The 21,186-nt window shown below is 38.8% G+C and overlaps 1 protein-coding gene and 1 long non-coding RNA gene across 2 annotated transcripts; one reads left to right on the forward strand and one right to left on the reverse strand.

Annotated features, from left to right (window-relative positions):
• The first annotated feature begins 3,117 nt into the window (after nt 1-3,117).
• LOC128622626 (uncharacterized) lies at nt 3,118-6,500 on the forward strand. Its single transcript, XR_008388433.1, has 3 exons — nt 3,118-3,351; nt 3,425-3,490; nt 6,063-6,500. It is a non-coding gene; the product is annotated as an uncharacterized LOC128622626 (long non-coding RNA).
• Nucleotides 6,501-7,274: 774 nt separating this feature from the next.
• Nucleotides 7,275-20,779, reverse strand: alpk2 (alpha-kinase 2). The gene is made up of 12 exons (XM_053649379.1): nt 20,303-20,779; nt 17,761-18,336; nt 15,672-16,288; nt 12,750-14,037; nt 10,345-10,492; nt 9,707-9,837; nt 9,465-9,503; nt 8,814-9,112; nt 8,568-8,656; nt 8,106-8,323; nt 7,728-7,776; nt 7,275-7,473 (listed from the first exon to the last, which is right to left on the reverse strand). The coding sequence occupies exons 2-12, from the start codon at nt 18,008-18,010 to the stop codon at nt 7,275-7,277; spliced, it is 3,327 nt and encodes a 1,108-aa protein (XP_053505354.1). The 5' UTR covers nt 18,011-18,336; nt 20,303-20,779.
• Between the last annotated feature and the right edge of the window lie 407 nt (nt 20,780-21,186).

Raw genomic sequence — 21,186 nt, forward strand, 5'->3', positions numbered from 1 at the left:
TGACACCCAAAGGCCTGTGTGCTCTCTATACATGCAAACAAAACACAAAAAATGAAATATTTGTTAAATATAGATGTGCAACAATTATCAATTAATATTTTACTTTTTTTTTAGTACACCTGGGTGACTAGGAACAGAAAATTGTTCAACCGTGACTTCCTGTTTCACAGGGCTATAAATATGAGGAAACACATAGGCTAAAGTCCCTTAAATTCATAACAATGGCTAAGACCAAGGAATATAGCTGTGACGTGCGGCAAAAGGTTGTTGAGCTTCACAAAATATAAAGTGGCTATCAGAAAATAGCACAAGCATTGAAAATGCCCATTTCCACCATCAGGGCAGTAATTAAGAAGTTCCAGTCAACTGGAAATGTTATGAATCAACCTGGAATTGGACGTGTGTCTATATCGTCTCAAGGCTCTATGAAGAGGATGGTTCGAGTGGCCAAAAAATCTCCATGGATCACAGCTGGAGAATTGCAGAAGTTAGTTGCGTCTTGGGGTCAGAAAGTCTCCAAAACTACAATCCGAAGTCACCTACATCACCACATGTTGTTTGGAAGGGTTTCAAGAAAAAAGCCTCTACTCTCATCCAAAAACAAACTCAAGCGTCTTCAGTTTGCCAGACACTACTGGAACTTCAAATGGGATCAGGTTCTATGGTCAGATGAAACCAAAGTAGAAGTTTTTGGCAATAAACACCAGAGGTGGTTTTGGCGCACACGCGTAGCAAAATCACCAGTGTTGATTTAACTCCCACAGTGTTGAATTCACACCCTACAGTGTTTATGCGAGTCCAATAGACTCGTATAAACACTCTGGGTGTTAATTCAACACTAGGGATTTCACTGTGCAGAGAAGTAGCCATATGGAAAAGTACCTCATGTACACAGTTAACTATGGTGGTGGATCTTTAATGTTTTGGGGCTGTTTTTCTGCCAGAGGACCTGGACATTTTGTTAGGAAAGATGGCATCATGAACGTCATGAAATTCTTTATTCTAATATTTTGAGACACTGGATTTTTGATTTCCATAAGCTGTAAGCCGTAAAAAAAAAAAAGGCTTGAAATATTTCAGTTTATGTGATGAATCTAGAATGTATGAAAGTTCCACTTTTTGAATTAAATTGCGGAAAACAATGAACTTTTCCACGATATTCACATTTTATTTTATTTTATTTTTTATTTTTTTAAGATACACTTGTACATATATTTGAGTGTGTGTGTGTGTGTGTTGAGAGGTGAAGGGAACTCGGTTCGTTCACACAGACACTCAGTCGGTTATCAGTTTCAAGGACGAGCAAATAAAAGCTGCTCGGGACATTTTATCAGACGCTCAAACATTTCCAGCGCCAACTCTCTCAAAAGCTCTGAATCAAACCTCAGGGATAATTCAGGGAAAAAGAAACCCAAACATAGTAACGCAGCTTACGGGTCGGTCAGGGTGCACGGATCGCACTTCTGTGAAATTACGCTGCAAAACTCAATTCATTTGTAATTTTCCACAACGAACTTTAGTCCAGCAAAAACACAAACTCAGACTTTAGCTAAAGGAGGTCTGTTAGTCAAGGGCTACAATTTAATCTGCGCTTGTGTATGCCATAATTAGTGACATCGTAGTAACATTAAATGTAACTATAAATGCATAAAAAATTATGTATAATTCTTTAGTTAATACAAATTTTACTCATTGTACTGCAGTTAGAAGAGGGGTAAATCGCTCTGGTAAATCGGCTTCATCACACCACCCCAGCTTGATTATTTTCCTGTAACAGCACGTTCCAGACTGTTTTGCAAACATGCAGCTCAGTGACATTAGCTTGAAGCGTTGTGCCTGTGTGGCTAATCGTCATGCTATTCACACTGAAGCTACATGCATAACTAATGTCACCTCTTCTGCTAATATGCATAATAAAGAAATCTTAACAATTCGGTCTCATTCATTCATTACACAACAGAGAGTTAACAAAAATTCACCAAGCTTCTCTATCACCTCCATTTTAAAAAGTATAATTTAAAAAACATCATCTGTTTTTATGCTAGTGCTAGTTAGAATACTCGCAGTAGTGTATATCACCAGCGGACATTAGCATATTTGGGCTTGTTAACATCTTAGTAGTCGATGCTAGTTAGTTATGGCTAGTTTGTATGCTAGTAATGGATGATAGTATTATTAGTGTCTTAGTAGTATATGCTAATATTTTAGTAGTACACTCAAGTAAGTTATGCTAGTAATGTTTAAAATACTAACAGTAATGGACTTTATTATGCTAACGATAGTTTTAATGCTAGTTGTGCACTTTACTGTGACAGCAGTATATACTACACTAGCTAGTATTTTAGTAGTGTATTTCAGTAAGTTAGCGTATATTGACATTATAATACAGTGGGGGAAATAAGTATTGGACGTGTCAACATGTAAACATTGAACGTGTTTTTCAGTAAATATATTTCCAATAAGGCTATTCACATGAAATTTAAACCAGACATCAGTATTAACTTAAGAAATCCGCAAATATAAAAAATTCACAACATTAAATCCATAAATAAAGTTCTGTGTAATAAAGAGGAATGACACGGGAAAAAAGTATTGAACACGCTAACTGAAACGTATTTAATACTTAGTGGAGAAGCCTTTATTTGTAATGACAGCTTCAAGACGCTTCCTGTATGAAGAAATGAATGGGCCACAGTATTCAGGTGTGATTTTGGCTCAGAAGCTCTGCATCTCATTTGCAGCAGGTCATAACAGCAAAAGGGTGCTCTACTAAGTACTAAAGATGCTCGCCATGAAGGGGGTGAATAATATTGAGGCTGGAGAAATCATTATAAATTGCATTTTCAGTTGAATTTGGGGAAACCACTTGAAGCATTCATTGTGTTGAACTATTTCAATTGCTTTTGTTTGATTTGTTCATCGCAAACAGCTGAAAGTCTGTACATTTTCACAATAAACCTGTAAGTAGTGCATGTTAGTATTTTAGGGCTGGGTTTGTGTGTTAGTACTGAATGTTAGTCAGTTAGCATTAGCTTGTATGCTAGTAGTGAATGTTCATTGTACTAGACTTGAGTATTGTGTAGTTAGTGACTATTTTCTTTTTTTCTTCATCTCCTGGAGGTTGGGTTTTTTTGGGTGAGTGACCTGCACTCCACGTTGCGAGCTGATCAATAGCGCTCAGAGCTTATCTCCCACTTCCATTTACTGTTTGACTAAAAGCCTTGGAGGCCACATAAAGAGGACCAGAAGGGAGCAGACCGACCTGAACTTAGCTCATATCGTCAAAATGAACTGCTGCTGGGAGATCACTGGCGTAGAGACGATGGGAAAGTGTGCTGGAATTTGTAAATGGTACGCAAAGTCATGGCTTTTTTATATTTTGAGTTTTTTCTTACATTATGGCAGTGTTATTTTTGTTATTTAGTGATCACACACATGCTGTGGAGACCGGAAAGCTTGATGACGGCCATCTTTACGATCGGATCCAGAGGTGGGTTGAAAAATGTTATTAGTTTATGAATCATTTAGTGATATGTAGAACATTTCTCTATACGAGAGAAACGTCGTCGTGTCTTGATATGAAATTATGTTAACATTGATAAAATTTTGGGGGAAAATAAATAAATAAAAATCTTGGAAGATCTTTTCGCAAGGTGTGCCCCCCCCCCCCCCCCAAACAATAGGAAGGTTGTTGCAATATATTCGAGAAAAATGTGGATTTAATTTAGCCGCCTGGTTTAGAATGTTCAGTCCATGTTGCTTTGATTGTTCAAAAATTCATGTTTCCAACAGCTACTTTTCTCAGGCTAATATAATCTGGAGAGTCTTCATATTAAAACACAAATTTACAGTAAATGATAAAAGACTAAAAAACATTTTAGTGGCCTGTAGAGCTCAGTCAGTTCAGTGATGGATAAAACACTGTGTGTGGAGCTGTTATAGTAAAATAATCAGTGACGGTGAATTCATTTCCTGTAACAACACATCTTCAAGGGTTTTATTCCTCTTATACCACAGCAATTTACCAACTGCATTTTTTATTTATTAAAGAATCAAACATTATACTTTTTACCCATTTATTTACATTTAGTATTGTGGAAACCACTTCCTGTTCTCTTACATTACCACAGCTATAAACAGCATCTCTTTATTCTCTCTCTTCAAATTAATAAGACACAAAAACCTCAGCTTGTCATGTGACATTGAAACTGCAAAGAAGCGTAAAATCCTCTGTCCTGAAGACGCCAGAAAACTAAAAGTTACAGCTTTAATAAGTTCTGACACTGGAGACTCCTTCCGTAAATGTTAAATAAACATCTCCTTACAGAAAACTTTGTCTTGTCGATGAGATTTTAAAATCCGTTTATTATCGGTGGCGCGTCCATCGTACGCGGCTCTATAAATGAGCTGTTACTATAGAAACGATATTAGAACGAGCGTGTTAATGTGCTACTCTCAGAGTCGCTGTTATAGAAAATTAATCAACACCTTCTGACCAATCAGAATCCAGAATCCAACAGCACAAATTTAAATACAAATAATTGTTTATTGTATGTTGGATGTCTAATTTATCTGTCAGTTTAACACTTTCACTCTCTCTCTCTCTCTCTCTCTCTCTTTCTCTCTCTCTCTCTCTAGGCCGTGTGTGTGTTTGTGTCTCCTCTCTCTCTCGTTCTCTCTCTCTCTCTCCGCAGTTATGGAGTGTGACAATGGTGTTTGTGTCATGTCCAATCAAACGCCATTATCACACTAAATAACTACGGCGTGACCATCAGACCACACCAGCGCGCACAAACACACACAGACACACACACACACACACACATACACACACACATACACACACATCTCATCAGCAGAACGGGGCTTGATGGTCACCGAGGATGTGCGATTCATCAGTGTATCATGTATGTGTATATGTGTCATCTAACCTTTACACTCAGGAACACTTCAGTGAGCCGTGTTGACATCACGGTTATCTCTCTAACAGACAGCTGTGTGTGTATACAGCATGTGACCATAATATAATATCTGTCCAATTATAGTTTTAATGAATTCACAATGCTATAATTGTGCATGTGGAATATCTGGACAGATATCATATGACCGATCTTCCAGTTATGCGAGCCTATACCTAAATATAGTCACAGCGCTGCTGAATCCTGGATTGTGATTGGTCAGAAGGTGATTATTTTTCGGCAGCTCTGACTGTAATACATCTGCACTGCACGCTCCACATAATCTCCACATAATCTCCACATAATCCAATTCTAAATAGACTTTCAAAATCTGTTGTTATTTAATACAGAAAAATGTGTTATAATTGTTGATATTTCTATAAGCAGATGTTTAGAACATTTTTGAAATTGTATAAGTGGCCAAATTTTTCTTTTAGTGTCGCGACTAAGTAATGAAATATATACTGGTAGTTTTTCCACATAGTTACTATGTACTTACCAATGAATAATAATAAAAAAATAATAATATTTAATTATGGTCTGAATATTTTTGCACATACCAAGTTTCTATATAAATATGTACTTCAATATTCAACATGCGACATACAGTACATACCTGACATTAATTGTAATTACTACATTATCCATGAAATACCAGGATGTTGGTAGAGTAGAATAAGTGCTACTAAATATACATGCAGTCAAAATCAGTACTAAAGCAGCATATTTTGTATGAAAGATCATGTTTTGCCCTTTTACCCTGTTCACACTGCAACGTGACTCTTGTTCCATTTAGCTTTGGTGTATCTGGGAACCTGTAACTCGATCTGCAGAAAACAGACCTGGAATTCGTTTTTAAGTCCGCCGACGTTCCCCTGCTTAGTCTCAGTCAGCTTTGCATTAAAAAAAGTACTTGTAGGACAATCATGTTTTTCTCCCACCGTCGAATCGCTTTCTTGGGCATGAGTGTGTAATATGACTACATTTTAGAGGTCTTGAAATACAAAGAACACACACACACACACAAAAAAAAACATTTTACTCCCAGCTTTGAACTTTTTTGCTCTTAAGTAAATTTCTAACCTAATTTTTTTTTTCATGCAGGCTTCATGTGAGAAATTTGTCTCCTGAGCTCAAATGTTCCTGTGGGTCAAATGTCTTTTGCACACCCTTAGGGTGAAATAAGAAAGAACAAGAAGAAATTTCATGTGTTTGTCTGATCATTGTTCAAAACATTTATACCCAGTCGTGATGTCTCATTTATATCTTTTGTTCTCACTTTGCATAGATGAATGTCCTGAGCTTAACATTAGCGCTTAACGCTTAGCGTTACCATCCATCTTCAACTGCTTACTCCATCGCAGGGCACAATCACATACACACTCACACATTAATGTGATAATTATTCGAAAGAATACAATTCAATTCAACACAAAAACATGTTTTCCTCCTCGACCAGATTTATCATGAGGATCTTGAAACTTGCAAAAATTGTAAATAAATACTACTTTTGCCAATGGCGAATAAATGGGTATGACCTGCTTCACGTAGCAGGTGTGTGTATAACATTTCGGAACATCAGGCGTCTCTGGAAACCTGGCCGAGGTTCACATTCTTTCTGAGGCAGGAGGACAGCTGGCTTTATCGCTCAGCAGGAGATGTTTTTATCACCGTTCAGCACCGCCATACCACTTTCCTCAGGCTACCTCACTCACAAAAAAATTATTGTACAAAAAGCTACTATGTAGTCCAATGAGTTGCCGTTAGAAAAATATATACACCCATGTATTAAATTAAATGAATATAAACTATGTATAACAAAATGAATATAAATATTAACCACAGAACAAATGCCACATTTTGACTAACGTGATTCGGGTAAGTGTTTGCTTCGTGCAATTTAACACTTACTCCAAGAATACTTCACGTTTTCATTATGACTTCCTGAATAAGATTAAATGAACAGTTCAGCCAAAAATCCAAAGCATCCCAATATAAACCTCTTTATTTAAATTATTTTTGGCTAAATTGTTCCTGAATAGTATGAGAATATGCAGCTTGTTGGATTTATGAATTACACATCACTATATGACGCAGCTGTATATAATCTGCATACGGCACAGTAGCGATTTCATTGGCATATAGCACAGTAGTAGATCATCTGCAAATGAAACACAGTACATAAAAACTTATCCATTAATAAGAACTAAAAAAAAATCCTAGAGGTCAAAAAGATCACGTCGTAATGTCTTTGAAACCAACTACCAGATTCACAGTATTTATGCACAGTACCCAGTGTTAAGGGCTGGCGTCCAATCAGGTTTTGCCCTTGAGAGTGGTGCCAAAAGGCTTTTTCCTGGCGGCGGGTTGTGCTTTGGGTTTGGGCGGGGAGGCCCGTTTGGCTTTGGGCTGCAGTGACGTGAGGCCGAGCAGCTCGCAGAAGCGGTTACACTGATGAAGAGCTTTAAACTGGTCGATGAATGATGTGGAGCAGTTTCCTTTAAAGCCCTTATAACTGCACACACACACACACACACACACACACACACACACACACACACACACACACACACACACACCTTAAAACCTTACACAAACTCTCAGTAACCAGCGTCAGATACCAACTGGCCCATTGTTAACATGTATACATTTTACATTTTAGTTATTAATGCATATATTAAGTATAAGTCGTTTATGTATACATTACTGATCAGATTAACAACAATGCAAAAGTAATATAAAGTCAAAGGGCACATATTGAGAATTTACCCTTTTTTGCAGGTGGCAATCCCAACATCTGTCAGCTTCATACCTACACCTGAACATAAATAAAGACATTCCTTGAGTCACATTACTGTATACATGATCTATGAGTGACCTCTAAGTCATCTAAAAAGGATCTGTCAGTGATCTGGCAGAGATCTGGACACATCTGTAATTGATCTACTGTATATGTGATCTGTTAGTAATCTGTGAGAGAACCCCACGTGATCTGTAAGTGATTTGTACGGGATCTCAAAGTGATATAAAGGATACGAAAGGATTGTTTGCACCTCGTTCACCTCTACAACACCTGGTTCTGTAGGTGATCTACGAGTGATCTTAAAATAATCAGAAATCATGGAAGGTACAATGCAATAATCTCACCCTGCATATCAGTAACCAGCAGGTTTCCTCCAGTCTGCGTGTAAACCCAGTGCTGGAAAGCACAGCATTTCTGTCCCGCCTCCGAGTCTCTCCTCATCAGGTTGATCTCTTTCCCGTCCTTAACAGAGTATTTTACGAAATCCCCGATCAGCTCCTCCTCCAGCGTGGCGTACGGGATGGCGTTAGATGGCCGGTGCACCAGGAAAATGGGGATGATTCTGAAAAATATACACAGCAGTCATCATTACACCTCTCACATCTCATTCACTACGTCATAAAGAGGAAACTCTACAGAATTTATTCTACTTGTAATAACAGGCTTTTTTGTTTTTATTTTAAAGTTAAACATCTGAGTGAGCAATAGATCACCTAGAGCTCACATACAAATAACTTGTTAATTATTCAAAGATTACTGAGCGATTTCTGAAAGTCTTATGAGTGCCAGCATGTTTTTGTACTCACTCAGGAACTTCTCCAAAGGACTCGGCAGATTTGGCCACGTTGGTGTAGGCTTTGATGTATTCTCTGGCCGTGTTCTGGACATAACACTCCTGAGGAAAAATTACAACCAGGACATTAGTCCCTAGCTACACTCGTAGAAAAGCGTCCTTCAATAGACCCTTCAGTGGTTTTAGTTTTTGCGGAACACTTTTTTTGTTTGTTTTGTCAAGCCTGATGCTTCGCGGTGTTCACTCATACAGCTCTCACCTCCACAGCGAGGTTGTAGTTCTTCTGGGCGACCTCGTCGTTGTTCTGGGTGCCGTAGCCGATGGAGCTGTGCACTTTGAGCACACAGGTGTGTCCGGGGTCAAACAAAGGCATCAGGCCGGTGCGCATCATTGTCCTGAATGCTTTCCGGTGCATTCCCTCACCAAAGTGATCCTTCTCGGTCACGATGCTCGTGTGCTGCCGCTCTCCAAAATACTGATCGGTCAGGATGTCGTCCTTAAAGAGGAGAGGACTGCAAGACACATCCTCTTCTTCCCCATCTATTGCTTTACGCTCAGCTGAGAGAGGGGGAAAAAAGAGAAGGGAAGAGAATGGGAGAGAATGTGTGTGTGTTGTGCTTCAATAAGAGATGCCTAAAATACATTTATAACTACAGGAACGTCTCAGAAAGAGGTTGAAAACGATGAACGAGCTGAAAGTCGAGAGATGTTTGTTTATGGATCGTGACACATGTGTTTGTCTGTATTTATGAAACTCATCTCTGTCTACAGGGAATAAACAACCAACCAAGCATCATGGAGGTCATTTTAAAGGTCGTGTGAGATTATGTTCAAAGAGTCGTGGTTCTCCTATGAGTTTCCGATCTGTTTTTAGGCATCCCGAGGACAGTAAGGTGAAACGAGGTCTCACCTGGTGTATCATGGTTCGGGATGACGAGCTCCATGAGCACTGAGAAGACAAGAGCAAGGACAACCCATTAGACAACACTGAATCAATCCCAAATCATATTTCACAGCATGCTCATCTGATATCAGCTTATAAACAGGCACAAAAATCATCTTTGGCATCCTTTAACATGTGGTAAACATTTCAAATGTTTAATATCGGGATTCAAGAACAGAATTTTAAGCTCAGACTGAGAAGTCTCTCACCTTCTGATGTGAGGTGATAGTCTGAGGTGGACACTGAACCGAGAGCACTGATAAGAGTACAGCAATAAAAACCCAAATCCTTACTGCAGGCTTTCACCACTGAAAAACAGACCCGCCCATCATCTCCTACTCTGAAAGAGTGAAAGAGACGCAGAGACAGAACTAACCATGAGATAAATACAGTGTACAATATGTCTGATATGTTTAAAGAGACTCTTATGTGTTTGAAATATGAAAATACCGCAGTGCTGAATTCTTCATTGTGATTGGTCAGAAAGTGTTGATTAAGTTATTGTTTCTATAGTAACAGCTCATTCACAGGGACGTGTACATCAGACGTTCCACATAAATGTATTATACAACACTGATATGGTGAAGTTTTCTTAAAAAAAGGTGACGTTTATGTAACGTGTATGGAAGGAGTCTCCAGTGTCAGCATTTTGTAACAGTCAGAGGTTAATGCTGTAACTTTAAAACTAAGTTTTCTGACATCTTCAGGACTGAGGAGTTTATACTTCTTTGCGGTTTCTCAGAAACTCGATACGCTGCGTATTATGTCTTATTAACTTCAACGGGGAGAACAGAGCGGCTGGTGAGGACTGGGATTTAATTATAATAATCAAACGAAAAGTTCTTACTTCCTCTTTTCCTCACACAGCGTCGCTCCTTCTTTCACCCACATGACAGAGGAATCGGCCACGATGGGGCTGAAGCGGCACCACAGTGAAATGCTCTGAGGATCATCAATGATTGGCGCTGCTTCAATCTCACATATGACACGTGAAGCTACACAACATACACACACACACACACACACACACACACACAAGAAGCATTTAATGTCAGAGACACAACCACACCTGCCTCAGTTCACTCATATTTAGTACATTTCACTGTAACATGTAGATTAAACTCATATTTTATCCGAAAGTCTACACAGCCAAACACACTTATAGCACCGTCCAAACCACACATGAGGCAGCGGTAGCTCAGTGTTTACGCTGATCGGACTACTGATCGGAAGGTCGTGAGCTCAAATCCCTGCACTGCCAAGCCAGCTATGCTGGGCCCTTGAGCAAGGCATTTAACCCTCAACTGCTCAGATGTATAAATGAGACAAATGTAAGTCGCTCTAGATGATAAGGGCGTCTGCCAAATGCCGTAAATGTAAACGTTTAAATAATCCCACTGGCGTCTCTTTAAACAGCTTTGGGAAGTTGTTCAGTGTCTCAAACAGACTTTCTCATCTGCTTCTTGACTCTGTAGTCAGGGTCGGGAGCGTCACTTTATAAACGTATTCCAGTACAGTTACAGATTACTTCATAAAAAATCTCACCAGTAATGTAATCCAAATGTCACAATATGATAAGTATGTAATATGTAAGTATGTAATATGTAATATGTAATATGATTGTTTCTGGATTACGTCAAGGTCACGTGTGTAAATAAAGTCCAGAGAAAAGCGTTATGTATCTAATATCTAAAACATATCTATAAAATATATTTTATTTAGAGCTTATTTTAGAGCTTAAAAGAATGTTCAATGTTTGGATCTGTTTTGGTTTTTTTAAAATAATTAAATAAATAAATAAATAAATAAATAAATAAATAAAAGATCACTTTGTCAGATGCGGGTAACATCACATCACAAAAGTTAGGGTGACCATATTCTGGTTTTCCAAAAAGAGGACACCTTTTATTTATTTATTTATTTATTTATTTATTTAAATTATTTATTTATTTGGGAAGAGGGGGGTCTTAATAGCATTCAAAAGAGTGTTACTATGAATGCAGACTTTAATACAATGAAAAAGACACACTATTACTGTAGCAAAACATAAATATGAGTATATATAAATAAAATTGGTTTCACTCCACTCAGTTTTTCCTACATTCTTTTGAATGTCTGGGGAATAAAATCAAATATTAGACGCCACGAGTGAACCTTCTGCCATCATTTACACATTTGAATGAAGATGTAATACGAAGCATATTGCGATAACATGAAATTAAAAATGACCTTATATGGACATGGGTGTCGTTTGGACTCAGGACAGCGGGCATTCGCTGCTATTGTCGAGCAACTGTTTAACGTAGAACACAACAACGATTCACCTTCACGCATTCTCTGAGAGTAGGCTAACGGTCGAGAGGCAGGAATTTGGCCAATACTTGCTGAGAGCCTTTAATAATTGACCAATCGGTGTGCGAGAAGGCGGGACTTACAGAGAGGGGTTAAAGTGACACAAACACACACACACGATGCCGTATTAGACCATAAGCACATCATAACGAAACTAAAGCCGAATCCCGGATGTTTTCTCAAATTTAGACGCTTTTTTAAGGTCTGAAAAAGAGGATGTATGGTCACCCTAACGAAAACATTTTAGAGAACAATTTGTGTTCATTTCTACCAAATTAACTTTGCGTGAAATTTATTAGCGCCTTCACCAGGAGATTACTCACATGAGTCACGACTGACGAGAGAGAACCAGAACTATAATCAAGCAGCTGTCTGTATTGTGTTCTGTCAAAAGATTCATTTCTTTGGTTTGAATGAATGAAAATTGTAATCCTGATAATATTCCCATTTTTTAAAAACAAAATGTACCTGTAATCTGTTTCCTTTGCGTTTTGACATAACTGTAACGGATTACAGCTACCAGTGTTTTGTATCCTGATTACGTAACATTACATGTACTCCGTTACTTCCCGAGCCTGATCATCTGCTTTTTGACTCTGTAGTACACACTGTTGTAGCTACATCAGGTTCTTTTCTACAGGACGCGGTTTGGTGTTTGGTGTTTGGTGATTTGCGCGATGAAGTTCACATTTGATGTGTGTGATATTTTATGGAATTGCTGAGCCAGATTATTTAGACATGCAGTTTGCGGTTATTTAGTAGCTACATTAGCCTTGTGGTTCCAGTACAAAGCAAAAAAAAAAAACCCAAAACTTTTCTTTTTTGCTGAAACATTCTCGTAAAAATGTATATACATACTAAAAATCTATGAACATCTAAAATTGTAAAAGTTTCCGGTACCTTCTATAGGTGTCTGAATCTTCTGTTTCACCACCTCTTCCTTTTTCTTCTGCTGGAAGATAGCAGGAAGCTGTGGCCTCGCCCTAATCGATACGGATCCAGGTTTGTCCCCAGATATGCGTCTGCGTTTGATGATGTCATCGTCCAGTGTACCAGGCAGGCATGTGCTTGATGTTTCCGTACTCGGTTTGGTTTTTCCTTCAGCTGCTTTATCGTTTTCATTCGAGTCCTTTCCCTCGTATTTTGCGAGCTTCTCTCTCACCTTGCTCGGTTGTGTTGCTGCTGTCTCGTTTTTAGGCTTTGTGCTTTTCGGCTGTTTTGTTCCATTTTCCACTTCAAGTAGCGGCTCGTTTTCAACCTTTGGTACTCCGTGCTTCTTTTTCTTCTTCCCGTGAGATCTGGATGTGACCTTCTCCGTTATTACAATAGTCTCGATCATGGTCACTGTGCTTTCCTCCGAGCCTCCAGACTCTTCGACGTGCGATTCTGGTCTCACGTTCTCTTGTTTCTTGGTTTGACAGCCAAGCTGTTGGTTGTTGCTGGTTTTGTCCTTGTGTTTATTGGAGCGTGTCTTGTTCTCAGATGACGTTTTTTGCATTTTATGAGGCATCTCGCTGTCTCTTTCACAGCTTTGCTTCGCTTCGCAGATTACTTGTTTTATAGCCGGCCGAACCTTGGGGTGGAACTTAAAGCTCAGAATGTCATCCACGTTTAAAGTCACGTATGCTACATGCTTTTCCTCACAGATCATTAACTGCTCCCCTGAGGGTAAGACCAGCCTCTGAAGTTCCGAGCTGACGTCACCGGCCTCTGTTTTGAACTTTGGGTCTTCACAAAACGACAAAGATGGACCCTGATCACCAGTTCTGTTTGAGATGTCACAAAACTTTTTGTCCAATGACTCATTTGTGGATTTTCCGCCAGTTCTTGCCGTCAGATCTGGTCTAATTTCATCACTGATCCCTGCAAGGGATGGCTTTAAGGAAGTCCTTGATTCATCTGGATATTCTTTCAAGTGGAGGAATGACGTTCCAATAGTGATCGGCGTAAGTGGCATAATAAAATCCACCTCTCCTGTGTTAGGAAACACACATGGCCCGTGTGTCGCGTCACGCCTGTTCACTCCTCGCATGCATGGCAGGTGATCTGCTTCATAGCTGTTGAGGAGATGAACCTCCGAATCCGGCGTGATGGGGTAACACGAGAAGCTCAAGGCACTGGGATTCCTTTCACCGTCCTCCTCGAAAGCTGTGTCTTCAACTACTTCCCACAGTGCATTGCTCTCCTGCTACAGGAAAAGAATGTTCTGTAAAAGGTCAGCCCTAAGGAAGCCCTAAAAGGTTGGTCGTAAATGATAAAGAACATGAAGACTCTTGGAGAGATAGAAATAGACAGAAGTCTACAGAATTATCTACAGAGTTTTGCATCTGCTCCTGTCTCTCCTTTAAGCTCGGTTTAAAACGCTCCCTTTAATTCTCTTTTTAACCATTTGCTTTGTACTTCGTCCCTCTCCTTCCTGCATTTTCGTTCACTCTACAGACAGTTTTACAAGGCAGGGTTCATTACTATTATGGGGACCTGAGGAGCTACGCAACTTTCTGAACTGAGCCAATGGCAGCGCTCTGATTCACTCCTGACTTTTCCTTGGGGTCATGTTTCAGTTTTCAGCTGTGCTCTAACACTCAGTTTCCTCTGACGCCCCTGACTACCCTCTCAGCCATCTCTTCTCCATTCTCTTCTTCTGCTTTACTGTGTGTGTGTGTGTGTGTGTGTGTGTGTGTGTGTGTGTGTGTGTGTGTGTGTGTGTGTACACTCTTATCTAGTGCCCTCTGTAATTAGACGCTATTTGTGTTGATCTGTTTTTAACCCTCTGTCTTACTCTCAGCAGTTGCTATCACTATAGTGTGTATATTTATGTGTACTAACCTCAGGGGGGTGAAAGTGCATGAATGCATGTTGATTAAACGGCGTTACTATTATCACCACAAAGTTGATTATTTTCCTATAACAGCACATCCCAGCGTGTTTATACTTCGTATAGCACAACATTTACCAAACTGTTTTTTAAATTTTTTATTAAAGGGTGACATCGTCCTTTTTTAGTTACATTAAATGTTGTGGAACGTTTTTAGCGCATATTTTTAGCAGATATAAACAGTCATGCCCTCACCAGCCCCTCACCAGCCCCTCACTAGCCCCTCTGTTTTTTTCTCTCACTCTAAGTAAAGAAAACAAAAACAACAAAAAAACACATTTTGTCATGTTACCAAGAAACCATGAAGCATTAATGTCTCTGTCTGAAGATGGTGGAAAACTTAAAGGTACAGATTTACGTCTTAATGTCTTAAACAAAGCACTGAAACTGGAGACTCCTTCCTTACATTTTAAATAATTGTCTCCTTGCAGAAAATGGCACCATATTAACAAGCACATATTTTCTATTTATTTTACGTGCAACGTCTGTCTACAATGAGCTGTTAGTATGTACTGTACTATATACCAGTGGTCACCAGCCCTTTTAGTTGATAAATAACTTCTTAAGGCATTGATTAGATGGTCAGATGGGCACCATTATGGTTGGAGCTAAAGTCTTCAGGAACAGGATTGGTGACCACTACAAAATACTATACTATATACAGTATACTATATACTATCTTCTTTGTGGGTTTCATTTTTCTGGCCCAGAAATGAACTCCACCGTCAGCCAAAACAGAGCATGCTCAGCTCTGGACCTTTTCTTTAAAAATTGCAATTCAGTCCACACACATAATTTAAAACAAAGGCGTTTTGAGAATTGTGATTCTCCTCACAGACAACAGAGTGTGCTAAAAATGACAAACTTATACTTTAAGAGTAAACAGAAATAACAGTTTTTACTTGGTGATTCAAATTGAGAACTGTATAATAGTGAAATTAGTTTACCTTGGATACACAGGCACAGTTGTTTTCAAGTCTTCCGTTTGTACAATCATTCTGAGACTCTTCTGCCTTTTCCTGTAAAACTGACTGGGTCCTTCCTTCCATGTCTTCCTGTAAATCCTGAGTCCTGGTCATATCTAAATTAGTGTTAAGACTTAGTGCGTTTTCTCTCTCCTCCTTGTATAGGAAAGACAGGTCTATTGGAAGACTATTGGAGTTTTTTATCAGCATTTTACCCTCAGAATCCCCATCTCCTACTTCTAAGGAGCTTTCCGGGCCCATGGCCTTCTCCTTGGTCATGTCCTGGATGGCCATGGAGAACTGATGCCGAGACTCAGGAGTTCTCATAGTGGGATAATCTTCTGGAAGGACACTAACAGACTGGATCCAGTCTGATAAAGCACTGGCCCAGCTGTCCGAAGAGGACCACCTCTCAATAGTAGGTAATTCCAAGGAACCAATCTTAGCACCCATTGAGGTTCTTGTGTTATTTGAAGACACCGGAGTGGGACAGGAGGCTGGAAGATGTCCCCACTCATCCAAAGCGTCAACCCACAACTCGTTAGATGTGTCACCTCTGTACATCATTTGTATCACCTCTGAGCGATCTATGTCAATCCCTGGAAGAAAATGAAAACTGCAGATCAAATTAAGTGCTTCTTTAAAGCTGTAAAATTTTACTATGGAAGTTCCCTAAATGTTACTTGTATTGAATATGTAAAAAACATCAAATAAAAATCAACCTAAAATACACACTAGGCAACTGTGAAATATGATAGCAAGCTAGCATAGCTACATCTTTTATACATATAATGTAAAGTACAATGTAAAGGTGGTGTGAGAGCAGACATGAGATGAGATGAAACAGGCTGGAATATCAACATTTTCCTCAAATGTGTTGGTAAATAACTAAGAAAAGATTTCATATGACTGAAATTCTTGTTTCAATACTGCAACAGAACTCGGAAATTAAAATCTCTTAGAAATTTTTTGTCAATAATGCAACGAGAGTGGGCTGTTCATGTCAAGTTTTCTTGCAAAAATGGTGAACACACCTCCATGTTTTAGTTTGTAGCATTTAGAATTACTTAGAAAGTGAGTCCAATATTGTACAAAATTGTACTGTACTGAATCAAATGTATCTTTCATATATTAGATCATAGACCACATATTTATTTCTGTAATATTAAAATCCTGGACAGAAGAAAGTGTATGAAAGTGATCTGGCATGTCTCACCTTCCTCAGTCTTAGATGGGATTATGATTGGTCTGTGAGGGAAGCCGGAGATTAGCAGGCGTGTGTCAGACTTATTTTCAGTCGTGAGGTCCACTGTCATGTCTGGAGCAAGGTCTTGTAAATTACAAGATGCTGATTCCATGTCTGTTTTTGCATTTACAGTAAGGGACTTGGACATCTGGGACACGTCATTCTCCACCAGATTAGCAGCTGAGTCAGTCAACATGTCTGACATTGCATTGTTGTCACTGGCCTCCAGGGTGTTATTGTTATTAAATTCTACTGAATAGAGTGAGAAGGGTTGCTGTAGTAGGCCTGAATCATCACCTAAAATACCACCACATTCTGAGTTAATGCTCTGGACAGTGTCTTCTAAAACACCTCCAATTTTTGAGACATTTCTTTGAATAGTGTCCTCTAAAACACCACCAATTTCTGAGTCAGTACTTTGGATAGTGTCCTCTAAAACACCACCGATTTCTAAATCAGTGCTTTTGACGGTGTCTTCTAAAACACCACCAATTTTTGAGACATTGTTTTGGATAGTGTCCTCTAAAACACCACCAATTTGTGAATCAGTGCTTTGGATAGCGTTTTCTAAAATAGCGCCAATTTCGGAGTCAGAATTGACAGCTGTCTTCACTACACAGTCATGAATTTCAGAACTGATATGATAGATGTGTTCCTGTGAAACTGTGATAGTCTCTCCAGCTATACCCTTTATTTGAGGGTCAACGTGTTGGACAGCTTCATCCATGAAGTAATGTCTGTGTGTGTCAGTGTTATAAACAGTCCTGCTAATCCAGGGAGGATGAAATTCAATGTTTGGTATGTCATCTATTGTGGTGGACTTACTGTTGGGGTCCAGCGATGGTGACTCATCCTGGGATTGTGTATTTGTAGGTTCTATATTTCCACCCTTTCGGCACTGCCTATTTTCATTCTCTTGTTTCCTTGATGTCATATGGTCATTTGGATTCACATTGGCATTCTTATAACCTTTTGGGAGGGAGTTAGATTTATTTCCACCAACTTCAACATCCTGAGATGTCACCTTCCCAGGCAGTTCCACAATGCCTTCGTTATCACCTATTCCTTTTGACATGCTCTTATTACTAAGTCAGTTATAGGCAGTCTTCCTTTCTCACAATCTTCTGGCTCAAAATGGCACCACCAGCAATCCCAAATGTTCTTCTTTTCTGCTAAATATGTTCCTCTGTGGAAAAAGATTCTGAACAGGAGTCTGGATGCAAGCCTGATCTTAAACGTTTCTAGTTTTGGTCTCCTCTTGAACAATTTCTGAAAAAGTTTCTGCACCTTGAATGAACGTTGCTGTTGAAGTATCACAAATGTTTTTGTTTTTATTTTTAGCAAGCGAGTCAGCCTGAACCGTTGTCATTTCCTTGCTAATCCTCTCTGTGTATTTGTCTCCTAAGAAGAAAAACCCCCCATCAAATTAGATATGTATTAAACTAAAATAAATAAAAATACTTAGCACTGATAGACTGCTCTAGGACATTTCATTATGATTTTATAGCAATCCAATTGTAAGGTTTTTTTTTTTTTAATCCTGAAATCCTTATCTGTCTGAAGAGAAAACCAGAGGGAGGGGTGACATGGGTTAATGGAGGACAAAGAAAATAAAAACAAAAACTCCAGATAAGATAAGACGAAGACAGAGCACAATTGTTACGGTCATGGATCCGGTTACACCAGTAGAACATAACCCCTATCATGGCTTAGTCTGGACAAAAATGGTCACTAAATGGTCAAGTTTAGGGAATACTACAGAAAATAAGTTGCAACAAGTAGCATTGTTTTAAAGTAGCCTTACGTAACTTTAAATCTAGTGTATCAGCTGTAAACAAAACTACTTTTTCGGTACGAATGTTGAGCCATGTCCACTATAAAGTCATGTATTTCAGAACCTGTATGATAGAATTGTACGGGATTAGATTTGTGCCAAACATATTGAACGTAACTTTTTGAGGAACAAACAAAAATGAAAGAAAGAAAAGAAAGAAAAAAACTCTCTTAAACTGAAAACAGTTAACTCATTGTCAAAAATTTAACATGGTCTTCGAATAAACAGCTTTCTTCATTTTCGCTCATCAGAGTTTATGAACGCGCTACCAAAGTTTTCGTTTATGCTCCGCAAGTTTATGTTCGCCATTCTGGCACAAATCTCATGTGTGGGTGGGGCTTAACAGCGATTTATTCTCATTGTCTAGCGAGATTTGGATCGACAGCTCGAGTGTCCAGCTGTGGAGGAGGAAGAAGAGGATGACATCAATGATGGCGACGGCGCTCCATGCCGCTCCTGAGAGCTTATCTCGAAAAAAAATTGTCACACAAGACTACCCAAACCTCAAATATTAATTAGGAACGAATATACTGACTAAGTCATTTCCACTACAGAGTTCAAACGCTATAACTATGCAGAGAACCGCATCCAGAACGCTCTCCAAAATTCGTTACACTGAAGTCTCGTCTCTATTTCTGGTGAAGGAGCTGTTCATCCATATTTCACTAGAAAATGAGAGTAAACCAGCATTAAGCCCCGCCCACACGTGAGATTTGTGCCAGAATGGCGAACTTTGAACTTTGACAGTGTAAACGAAAACTCACGCAGTGCATTCATAAACCGTGATTAGCAAAGCTTAGAAAACTGTAGAAAACAAAGAATGCTGTTTATTTGAAGTTTCAGAGTGATTTTCTAATTTCTCATTGTTTTTGTTTGTTTGTTTCTTGAAAAGTTACTTTCAATACATTTGGGACAAATCTAATCCCACAGAAATGTTACTTCATCAATATATTGATGTTTCATTAATATAGGGGTATAGTTGTCCTTAATAGTGACGTAAATGCTACTTGCTAATTCTGCTTATTAGGAATGCTAATAGAAATTAGCTAAGAGAAATTGCTTAGAAATGCTCATTTGTACTCGCACCATGCTACTGGTAGTGCAGCTTCTCATAATCTTCCTGTAATTGCATATTAAAATAGTGAAATATTGAAAAATAATTCAAATAGTAAAATAGTGAAAATCCAAATTTCTAACACTAATAGAAATATCCTTGTGTGAATGATTAATTTAATTATATTAATCTTTTAATATAACCTTTTATTTTATTTTTTTAAAACACACATCTTTGAAGGCAATTGTGAACAGTTCATGAGATTAACGCACCTGGTGTATAAATTATACGGGTATTATTCACATGTTTAATTTTCTAATTCCAGTCTCTCTATACAGTACAATTAATGGTTTGTAAATAATTCTTTGCTAACAATTCACTGTGAATTTTAATCTGACAAGTCCAAATAGACACACACACACACACACACACACACACACACACTACAGCGTTGTATGTGTCACACAATTATTACATACCTTTTTCACATCTGAATCGGTGATTAAGCTGAACACAGAGACTCGTAGTATGTTCAACTAAAGCCAGAGGATGTCTGGGGTTTGGGGCTTATTTTTATCCCTTTTTGCCCCCGTAAGTACAAAATGAGTTACCTGATAGTGTGGGCATGTGCCGAGCCAGGGCACTTAACACCCCTCGGCTATATTTGCCCCACTTTCTCTCTCAATCAGGATTGGGAAACATCCACAAGAAGACCCACCAGACTTGTTTTGCTTTTAACATCATCCCTGTGATGAAATATCAAGTCTCTGGGATCACTCTTGAGTCTGGTGTGTAAGAGCAGGAACTATTCTGATTGGCTGAGAAGGTGCTGATGAATTTTCTGTAACAGACAGTCGGACAGCTGCAAATCACAGGCGTATATTAACGCGCTCTTTTGAATGCGTTACCGTTTCTATAGCAACAGTGCGTTCACAGGGACGTTTACGGCGTAGACGCTTCCATGAACTCGTTTAAAAAACGTCTGTAATCGTCGATATGCTGAAGTTTTCTGTAAGGAGAGGTTTATTTAACATTTATGGAAGGAGTCTCCAGTGTCAGAGCTTCATAAAGCTGTAACATGCGTGCAAGTTTTCTGACATCGTCAGGACAGAGGAGTTTACAGAGGAGCTGTGGTTTTTCAGTCACATGATAAAAAGAGAAGCTGCTTTGTTTTATTGTCTTTAAATTAAACCTAATATTAAATGTAAAATTAGTATTTGGATGAATGTTATGCATAGTCGATATCTCATTCCTATTTGGATGCATTTCAGAGCTTAGAACATATGTAACATGTAAATGAGTGTAGCATAATAAACGTAATTCTGTAAATCCGTGTTATAAACAAATGAAAGTGATGGTTTTA

The sequence above is a fragment of the Ictalurus furcatus genome, chromosome 18, assembly GCF_023375685.1.
Source record: "Ictalurus furcatus strain D&B chromosome 18, Billie_1.0, whole genome shotgun sequence".
NCBI classification, from domain to species: Eukaryota; Metazoa; Chordata; class Actinopteri; order Siluriformes; family Ictaluridae; genus Ictalurus; species Ictalurus furcatus.